This window comes from Rhagoletis pomonella, unplaced genomic scaffold, assembly GCF_013731165.1.
Source record: "Rhagoletis pomonella isolate Grant_MI unplaced genomic scaffold, Rhpom_1.0 Rhpom_scaffold_00008, whole genome shotgun sequence".
NCBI classification, from domain to species: Eukaryota; Metazoa; Arthropoda; class Insecta; order Diptera; family Tephritidae; genus Rhagoletis; species Rhagoletis pomonella.
Genome location: NW_023458562.1, coordinates 2,164,491 through 2,175,730, shown reverse-complemented (window position 1 = coordinate 2,175,730; position 11,240 = coordinate 2,164,491). Strand labels below are relative to the sequence as shown.

The following is an 11,240-nucleotide window of genomic DNA, read 5'->3' as shown; positions in this document are numbered from 1 at the left end:
CATTTTCTAAGTCTCGTTCCCCGATCCCCACTTCTTATTATATCTTTGGCTCATGTCTAAGCACTCGTAATGAAATGTCTGATCTTGGAGTGGTTTTCGACTCCAAATTTCTTTTTAATAGTCATTTAAACTATACTATAGCAAAGTCGTATTCTATACTAGCTTTTATTTGCCGTTTTAGCTCTGAGTTTACTGACCCGTACACTCTGAAACTACTCTTTACTTCTCTCGTCCGCCCTAAAGTAGAATATGCTGTCTTTATCTGGAGGCCATACCACAATTCCCATATTGAAAGGATTGAGCGAATACAAAGAAAATTCATATGTTTCGCACTCCATTCACTTCAGTTTGTTGATCCGATTCCTTCATACACTGCCAGATGTCAGTTAATCGATCTTAAATCACTCAAGACCCGAAGATCTATTCTTTCGCTTACTTTTGCATATGATATTATTCGTGGGGCGATTGATTCTCCGTTCCTACTTCAATGCATCTACTTTAATATCCCCACAAGAGACCTGCGTAATCATGAAATTTTTTTCTAAATCGCGTTAGAACCCTTTACGCCTCTAACGCACCTATTTATAGAGCATTAAAACAATTTAATTTTCTCTCGTATTCATCAGATATCGATTTCTCTTTGTCTAAACCTAGATTTAAATCAATATTAAATGAAATTGTTAAATAAACTTAAACTGAATTAGTCTCTGTATAGTCTGTAAGAAAGTGTACATTTTCTAGATTATTCTTAAAATAAATAAATAAATAAATATATCTGCTAGGAGTGACGTATCGAACTTGCGAACATCGACCCTAGACGGGTTCCATCCTGGTTTCCTGCGAGAGATACTACGTGTTTGCCCTCGCGTTATGTCAGTGACTTGGAAGGTGATGTAGTTGTGGTCGCTACCACTCAGGTCTTCCATCACTCTCCATCCGTCAGCCCTTCGAAGAAGGCTTTCTGAGACCAGGGTTATGTCAGTGATAGAGTATCCAAAACCTGGCCTTCGATATGTAGGGGTCGTTCCGGTGTTGAGGATGGTTAGGCCAGTACGGGCTGCCATTTCAAGGACCAGTCTTCCCCTGGTGTTTGTTTGGGGCATACCCCATTCCACGCCTCTTGCGTTGAAATCTTCAGCAACAATTATGTGGCCAGTTATATCGCGCAATTCGTCTTCAAGGTCTTCGAGCTTTTCCCTAAAGACAGGGACTGTTTCGTTTGGAGACAGGTAGCAGCTCACCAGAGTGATTTGCGCCATTTTAACCCAGACGTAGCAGCGTCCGACCCCGCTGCTCTCTGAGCGATGGTTGGGGTTAGCAATCCATATCGCGGCCGAGCCTGATTGGTCAACATTCCAGGTTTCCTTTGTTCTATAGGGTTCACTGATGATGACAGCGTCTGCTCTTTGTTCAAGAACCAATTGGTCCAGCAGGTCATCAGCTACCCTACTCCTGTTCATATTGCCTTGTATTAATTTAATCATATTCTCCCAAGCTTTGTCTTAGCCTCAGCAAGGGCATCCCTGAAGGCCTTGCACGCTCCCGACCCGGGCAGGTGATTGGCGTTTTTCTGTCCATCTCCTGCCGAGCACAGGTAGCAGCTTGGGCTTTCTTTAGATGCAGAGGCTATGTGGCCCTTCTGACCGCATTTCCAGAATGAACTGCTTCTGTCTGGGCCTTTGCATGCCGCCTTTTTGTGGCCATACCCCAGACAGCGGAAACATCTTTGGACATCCGCGCGCTCTCGGACGCGGCAGATAATCCAACTTACTCGCAGCTTCCCCTTTTCAATAAGAGTCCGGCCTGGCAGTTCGTCGATTTCCACCACAGCCATTCTTTGTTCTCGCGAGTTTACAGCGAGGAGAGAGACGCGAAGTTGGCCATTCATCTTGTCTCCTAACTCCCCGCGTATAGCGTTCTCCACTTCTGGGGCCGTGGTTAGGCAGTCCATGCCCAGAACTTCTAGACGTAAACGTGTAGTGAGAATACGGGCGTCCCCAAGCTGGCCAATAGCAGTGCACACATTTTCCTTAAATGCTGAGTGGTCGCCACAGCGCTCCATTTCGATGATCACGCCGCCTTCGCGGGTTTTCCGAGCAGATCGAATTACGGTCTCCGTCTTCTCGGGTTGGAGCTTACCACGAATCGTTCCCAGCACCTCTGCATACGTTTTGCCTTCAGCTGGCTTAATGATTAATTTGGCGAGACTATTCTTTTTTCTCACCCTCTTCTTTTTTTTTGCGGCTGGTCGCCTCGCCCTTATTGACCAAGGAATCACCTGGCGCTGGCCCTGGCTTGGGCTTTCTGCTTTTTCCAACCGTTTTCCATTGATTATCTGGTACGGTTTTCTGTGCATTATTATTATTATTACCATTATTATTAGGATTATTAATAATAATATTTTTACTACTATTATTATTATTAGTAGTAGTATTTTTTTTCTTTTCCGACTTGCCTGTTGGGGAGTCGGATCGAATTCGAGCTCTCTTTTGCGAGCCAGGGCCAGTTTTCTGCAGCTCGGAAAGGGTAGACCTCTTCCGGCGCCGCTCTCGGAGGTAGCTTAGTATATTTAGGCTCTCCTCGATTTGGGCCATACCCGTTTTTATGTCCATGGACACATTTTTCTGCTTGGAGACAGCACTCTGCATCTTCTTCAAGACGAGCCGAATCTGGGCCATTGCCTTCCCACGTTCCCAAGCTTGCGGTGGCATGCTTGTCTCTGTTTACAGAAGCTGGCGTTTGATGCCCACCATCCCGGCTGCCGGGAGTTGTCGTTTGCGAAGGTGTGCTCTTCTGCACCACGTCGACGGCTCTCTCCGTGCTCGTGGTGCCGGCTTTTGCCTGCAGAGGAGTTTGTGGCGGGGAGCGCACAACTCGACTGCTCTTTCTAAATGCGCTGCATTCTTCCTCGGGAGCATCTACACCCATTACAGTTGTTTTTGTTATTTGTTGGATCATGTCAGTTCTATTGGGTCTCCGCTCCAAGCCGCTATCTCCACACGTAGCACAGTCGCTTTAAGTGTCCCGAAGTTCCCTTCTCTCAAAGGAGCAGGCCATCGCGAGGGTTGACACAAGTCCTTATGGGATATTGTGTTCAGAGCCAAGACAGCGCAAAACCAGGAGTAAATCTCAACTGGACCTGTGCGGCCAACTAAATGGCGACGTGTATTGAACGTAGTTGAAGACCTGCCAGGGTTTTAACGAGACGGAGGCGATTGCAGCATTAGCCCACCAGCCATTTCTGTGAGGTGTCACCCTCACATATTAAAGTGGTGGTATACTGCTCTCGCCAGCCCAATGTCGAATTAATCGTATACATGTTCCAGTATGCCATGAACAGGATCTAACTGGTCTCAATCCTGGGATGTTTTTTGGGAGGCGGCATCTGTTCGCCCGGACACAGGAGATTTATCAAGCATTTCTGATCTTTTAAATCAGGCCCTCGGCTTCTGCCGCTCTTGGTCTGGGACTGCTTATTGGTTATTCGCAGCTAACCCACCGAAGTAGGCCGTTCACGATCCGCCCTGTGTGACCCCGGTAAGGCCCTGAGATTAGCAATTACCATCATTATTATTATTATTATTATTATTATTATTATTATTATTATTACTAGGGCTGTGCAATTATTCGATTACTCGAGCAAGTTGGTTAATCAGTTATTCGGTTAATCAATTACTCCCTCTCCTACAACAAAAAAAAAAACAAAAAAATCAATTACTCGAGTAATCAAGATTTTTATTACTCAAAACCATGATTAATCGAGTTACTTGAAATATGATACTCAAAAAAATAAATTTTGCTAGCTAAAAGAGTTTGCTTGGAAAATGTTTGTTTTCTTTTTTACATTTTGTATTTAAATTTTTGAAAACAGAAACGTTGTTTTCAGAGTATCAAGGAACCTCAACTATTTTATATGTAAAGAGTACTTTGAAATGTTGATTACTCATTTTACTCATAAGTTGATTAATCATAAAGCAAATTACTCAAATATTTTTGTTTTAGGTTAATCAAAAATCTTGATTACTCGAGTAACTGAACCTTTGAGTAATCATAATTTCCAATTAATCGAATAATTGAGTTATTTACTTTATGATTAATCAAAATTTTGAATAATCAATTAATCGCACAGCCCTAATTATTACTATAAACAAAACCATATAGATCAAGACCAAAAAGAATCCATATAAGTCAAAGTTTCAAATTGTTTACAAAATTAAGGAGAATATTACGAATTTTCATCAAAAATTTGAAACTTTTTACTCAGATAAAAAAAATCCAGTATGCAGTTTTATGGTCTATTCAATTTTAGTATAATCATAATTATTTTTCTTTCATATATATCAATAAAATTTTGTAGCAACTTAAAACGTTCACTTTATTATACTAGATTTCAATAAGCTATTAAGCTGTATACCACTGAAAAAAAATTTCCATCGATTACTTAAATCTGTGACACACAATGGCTAGAGGCGTCGCCTGAGTACATTCTTTCATATATTTATGTATGTGCCAGTTTTACCGTTATATATTTTTTATCTACTCGTTTATTCCATGGGGTCTTCATGCTTTATTTAAATTTAAAAAAATAAATAAATTACTATACCGTTTTAAAAATCTGAAAATTCACTGCGGAAAATTTTTTTATTCTCTTTTTGTCTTCGCATTCTCGTTTTTGCCTTTATAAGTTTTGAAAAAAGGTTTTGAACGAACCCTATCACATTCCTAGGAAAGTTTTGAAAGAATATTTTCGATACTAAATTTTATTAAAACAAAATGTCGAATTCAGGTGCATATAGAAACAGTGTCATCGTTAATTAAGAAAGAGATTTTCTTAAATATCATAACTTTACGACACTCACATATTGAGTAGATTTGACTATTTATTTTATTATATTTTAATTTGAATTATTTGTTTACAAAAATATAGTTTACTCCTTAACAAACACTAAATGAAAATAAGTTTAATCTTTGATCAACATTAAAAAAATCGACAAACTTTCGTAAAAATTTCGAACTTTCTATTTAAATTTTATGTCTTAATATTTTGCTGTTTTTTAGCTCATTCAATTTTAGTCTAATAAAGTGCAAATTTAAAGTAGCTGTGAGTTACAGTTCATGTATGGCATATTTTTGACGATGCCGGTAATTTTCTTCAATATTATCTAAGTATGTTCAACGATTTTTTTAATGAAGAAAATGAGCAACGCCTTCATCAAAAAAAAAAATATGAAAAATCAACGATAAGTCGCAGCTATGTATTTTAAACTTGCGCTTTATTTGAATTGATCGGGCTACAAAACTGCATACTCAAAATATGTATTTCTAGGAAATCTAATTAAAAAGCTTTACGAAAGATTGTTGATTTTTTTAATGTTGCGAAAAGATTAAACTTTGGATTTATACGGGTTTTGTTAAAGTGTGCATTTTTATAAACAAATAACTAAAATTATATAATTTTAAGATAAATGGCGAATCTATTTAACATGTATAAAGTTTTGATAAGCACTTGAAATGTCAAGTTTTAGTACTGAATTCAAAGAAGATGTCTCTTTTATCCATTCATAATAACTTAAAAATATTTGTTTGTTAGGAAGTGTATCTTAAAATATCTGCCTTGACATTTATGTTAAAAGTGTAAAATACATATGTAAATGCACCTACATAAACTTTCCCGTGAATACCATCAAATCATTGGTCTTGAAGGGAATCTATGCATGCATGCATGCATATGAGCAAATTAAAAAGTCGATACAATTTACAGTCGAAAAGTACAGTTTTTGTATAGATTTCGTACTGAAGGAACAATTTTATTTCCCAACACTGTGGGGAACTAAGCAAAATGGCCTAGTGTATTTCGCAAATATTCAAATATAGCATTTTCAGTTTAAATGGAACTTTTTTCAAATTAAGGCACTGGGCACATTACGCGCCTAATCAAAGTAGAGTAATCGTTTCGTCATGCCGAAACGAATGCATGACGACTCGACTTCTGTACACTTGCACGCCGGGCATAAGTCACCAGCTAATAAACACTTTATACACATAACAAATTTTCTGGCCGTTCTTTCGCAACTACGCACTTCCGCAAATATTTCTGCTCCGAAATATTGCATAAACGCTTGTGGTTTAATACAATTTGCACGAATTTTAGCACGAAATCATTCATTTTCTATTGAATTGACAAATAAATTTTATTTCCAACACAAAAAAGTAAACAAATGATGATTTCAAAACTACAAGCGCCTTACAATGTTGGGCGCTTCGATTCATGAAGCTTCTATGTTTAGGCGAAAACAAGATTTTGAATCGTAATGTACAGAGCTTCATTGAAACACATGTGTTCGGCATAAAAGCTTTATACTTTAGTATGCCGAAACGATTACACTACTATGATTAGGAGCTTAATGTGCGGAGTGCCTAAATGAAACCTTTTTCAGGTTAAGCGAAATCTTTTTCAAATTAAATGAAACCTTTTTCGGATTCAATGAAACTTTATTCAAATTAAATGAAACCTTTTTCGGATTCAATGAAACTTTATTCAAACCAAATGAAACTTTTTTCAAATTAACCGAAACTTTGTTCAAATTAAGTATTAAACATTTTTAAATTAAGGAACAGGAAATCAACTTAACCTATTAAGAGCCGTTTGCACCATGTCTGGCTAACCCTAAAGGCTCTGTTATGCATACTTGGCATTGCTTGAGAGTTGTCACATAAGGAATCTGTTAAATGAGCTTCGCGTGTAAGCTGTTACCCAACGCACAGCATTACATACGTAGAAGTCTGTTGGTTTTTGATTTCTACGTAAAAACACGTACGTAACAGAGCCTTAACTCCCAGTTACCCATCGTTATCGACGCCATATCAGGGAGTCGATATCGCCGATTATGATGTTTAACTGGGAGAATATTTTTACTGTTGCTACACGATTCAAAGCTGTCAACTATTATTTTCTTAAGGGAGAAGAGGGAAATAAAGTACAGTCCCTTTTCACTCCCTCGCTTAAGCGAAATGTAAAATTTGGCATTTGCATAACAATTGTCTAATTATTTTCTTCTAACTTAAACAAACTCTATGGATTAGAGCACAGTCTAATCACGGCAACATTCAACTTCGGTTCAAGAATAATTTTGACATGTCCCATTTCTCTTTTCCTTTTCACATCATCCTTTACATGTACTCCCGAAAACAGAGATATTTGAAGTTTTATAAAATGAATACATTATATGATTTGTCTAGTTACCAAAACCCCTCGAAAATCACAACAAACCAACCAACCTACCAAAGCCTTATTTTAAGAAATGAAACTACCAATTTTGGTCCAATTGGGCTGAAACGGCAACACTGTATTCAACATGCCTTGACCGTAAGGGAGAGCAACACGTAACAGCTAATTAAAAGTAATCCAAAAAAGAACTTTCATTTCATTCGAATAAAGTTTCATTTAATTTGAAAAAAGTTTCATTTAGTTTGAATAAAGTTTCATTGAATCTGAAAACGGTCTCATTTAATTTGAATAAAGTTTCACTGAATCTGAAATAGGTTTCATTAAATTTGAAAAAGGTTTCGCTTAACCTGAAAAAGGTTTCATTTAATTTGAAAAAGGTTTCGCTTAATTTGAAAATGGTTTCATTTAAACTGAAAATGCTATATTATATTATATATTCAAACTTGTTGTACACACTTCTACCATATATTTCAATACCTTTCTTGATTGTAAGACCCTTATACATGTCCCATTTAGTAAAAATATTGTTATACCAGTAATAAAATATTTTTATTAAAAATAAAGCAAAGTAAAAAATTTACATGCAAATTCATTTAACTCCCAAAGTGCCTTGTTTATAATTATATTACAAACATAATATACATGACTAGTTGTGATAACTTGTGAATCACCCAATTGTTGTATAAAAACAAAACAACTTAAATCGAAAAAATGAGATCTGCCAAACAGGTACTATCATCGCCCGAAAACAAAATATATATATATATCTATATGGTTATAATAAGAGGTAAGCAACGTTTTGACCAGTTTTGACTGCTTTTATTTTGTTTATTAAATGCTTTTTTTATAAATATCTACCTCATTATAAAGAAAACACTACATAAATCCAGATTTCAAAGTTTGTAGAAAAATTAAAAAAAAAGCTCAACAAATTTCCACAAAAATCCGTTCGTTGAGAATCTTTAGAAAAATTCTAAGTAGTTTATAGCCCTTCAAGTTTGTGTATAATAAAGTGCAAGTTTGAAGGTGCTTAAAAATTTATGGAAGCAAAAACTAACAGTCAGCAAAGAAAAAAGCTTCAGAAATCAATGGGATTTAATAAGCATCTTCAATCTTGCACTTTATTATACAAAAACTTGATGGGCTATAAATTACTTAGAATTTTTCTAACAATTCTCAACGAACGGATTTTTGTGAAAATTTGTTCAACTTTTTAATTTTTCTACAAACTATATTCAACAATTTATATTGAGCTCGAGGCCGTTTTAAATGAAAATTTTTATTGTGGAAAAGCAACAATAATTTGAAAAAATGGTAGAAGTGATAGCTATTTCGGAAATCACCACATTTCCTCATCAGACTTCTTTCAGTAGGATTCGAACCGACGATCCCACTGACTACGCCTTGTAAATTATCGTTTGCTTTTTTCCACTATTTTCATTTTTGTTATGCCAACACAATCAAGCGCAGCTATTCCGCTGCAATTCACTTGATCAAAACTTTTAGATCTGGATTTATGTACTAGATTTAAAAAAAAAAAAGTTTTTATAAAAAAAAGCATTTAATAAACAAAATAAAAGTAGTCAAAACTGGTCAAAATACTGTGTATCTATTATTATGACCAAGGGTGTAGATACGTACAAGAACAATCCAGTTTTTAATATGCATACAGTCACTTACACATGTAATATACAAAACAATATTTAATCATTTTTATAATTTTTAAAGTTAGGATTTTTTACAAAGGTTTGATAAGCAACATACAAATTTTGGAAATCATTGGCATTTTAAATCTAGCTTTGTGTATGTAAGTAATTTTATTTAGATAGATAGATGCATACAGAAAGTTTAACCTAAGTCATTTATAGTATTGTCAATATACCATTATTTGTTATTTACTATTGTTAAAAATGTTGCTTATTAAACCTCTGTACACAACCTATAAGCTAACAATTATACAAGTGATTTAATATTGTTTTCTATTTAAAGATGCCTTCACACGGGTCGATTTTCGTCGGCTGGAAATTCGGCTAGCCAAAAAATTTACATTTTACAGTTTCATTGCCATTGGGTCTATTTCGGATGAACGACAAAAAAATGACTAGAAAATCGACCCGTGTAAAGGTATCTTAACGTGCAATGATGTAATAAATAATTATTTTAAATATATACAAACCTAAAACAAGCATTCTAATGCACTTCAATTTCAATATTTGGATTATGTTTGAATTAAACTAAACTTATATAGGTATCTAATGTAAAATATACATTAGCATCAAGATGAATCGTGACCTGCAAAAAAAAAATATATATATATAGTAATCTACATACATAAAAAAAACTGCAGTAATACTTAATAAGTTATGTGATACATAGAGATTGAGCTTACCTTCCTATTCTTCGTGCTCCAATTTAAAAGTTATTATGTCATTTGTCACGATTTGTATGGCCTTTGCTTCTTTCGCCGGGCTCATTTCGCTGACAGTGGACACAATCATTTGCCCAAATGCAAGTAGGGTGTCACTACCTTTTTGGGCAGCGCGCTCTTCGCATAGATCCTTGTACATTTTACATACCTCCCGAAACTCTCCATCTGCATCATTTTCTTGTCGTTTTCTTTTCTTCTGAGAAGTTTTCGGGGTTGATTGTCCACAAGCAAACTCCTCCGTAAATAACGGCGACTCCTCGAAGTCAGAAGAATCTGTCAGCACAGACGACTCCGACACCGAAAATTTGGCGAAGACGGATATTCTCCATACTCGTCCAAAATATCTGCTGTGCACCGAGTTCCAGAAATTAAATTAATAATAAACACTAAGTACATATATTAAATTTTAAAATACTAACGGTCTTGGCTTAACAAACTCTTTCAGGAAGCTCATATTTTCAATTAGAGGCCAGTGGTCCATCAGGACCGCCGCACTTCCCGATGGTGCATCCAATTTCCTCAGTTCACGGGAATATTTATCGCGCAATGTCTGCCACATTAACACATTATTCCTCTAGGATTATTATATAGTATTTTAGTTAAAACATGCACATAAAAACCATTTTACCAACCTGTTGCTCCCAATTCTCGTGCGATGCTTGTCCACACCGCCCTCTTCCTCTCGGGCAATCTATAAGAAATACAAGATTTCTTGTAAATGGCTTCATTTGTCTGCACTAAATCCATCAGCCTCTCGTCGTCAACCATTCTGAAATAAAAGAAAAACAATTCGATTATAATTTAGTATTTTTCACAAATAATTTCATACTTACATTTGCCGGCTTCTTTTCCCGCTTTCCAAATGTCAAATCTCTGCATAAATGACAAATGTGGCAGCTCTCTTTGCAAACGTCACATAGCGAAAAATCAAAATTCTCCAGAAATCGGCTAAGCGGTTTCGGAGATTAGCGTAAACGAACACAGTAACATGGGATTTTTATATGCATATTAAGATAGGCACGTTGCGAGGTGCATAGAAAAAAGTATATATATATTTTTCTCGAGTTCCTATCTTTTAAGTTGAAACCAACAATGCATACCCACTAAATTTCGTTGAGATCGGCTAAGCGGTTTCGGAGATTAGCGTAAACGAACACAGTGGCACGGGATTTTTATATATTAAGATAAGCACGTTGCGAGGAGCATAGAAAAAATGTCGACGAAAAAAGAATATCTTTTCTCGGGTTGAAAACTATCTTATCTATCCTACCTATCGGGTTTAAAACTATCCTATCTTTTAAATGGAATCAACAATACACACCCGAAAAATTTCGTTGAGATCGGCTGAGCGGTTTCGGAGATTAGCGTAAACGAACACAGCGGCACGGGATTTTTATATATTAAGATAAGCACGTTGCGAGGAGGATAGAAGAAATGTCGATGAAAAAAAATATTTTTTCACGAGTTCAAAACTATCCTTCCATTCCATTTAAATCGGTGTACTGTTGCACCTGGACAGGCTCACAAATATGCACTACCCCATGTAGCTCACATTTTTGACGCATATAAAATGATATTCTCTCA

General features: G+C 36.0%; 1 protein-coding gene across 1 annotated transcript; it reads right to left on the bottom strand.

Annotated features, from left to right (window-relative positions):
- Positions 1–9,445: 9,445 nt before the first annotated feature.
- On the bottom strand, positions 9,446–10,419 carry LOC118744106. The gene is made up of 3 exons (XM_036476835.1): positions 10,076–10,419; positions 9,618–10,000; positions 9,446–9,520 (listed from the first exon to the last, which is right to left on the bottom strand). The coding sequence occupies exons 1-2, from the start codon at positions 10,213–10,215 to the stop codon at positions 9,622–9,624; spliced, it is 519 nt and encodes a 172-aa protein (XP_036332728.1). The 5' UTR covers positions 10,216–10,419; the 3' UTR covers positions 9,446–9,520; positions 9,618–9,621.
- Between the last annotated feature and the right edge of the window lie 821 nt (positions 10,420–11,240).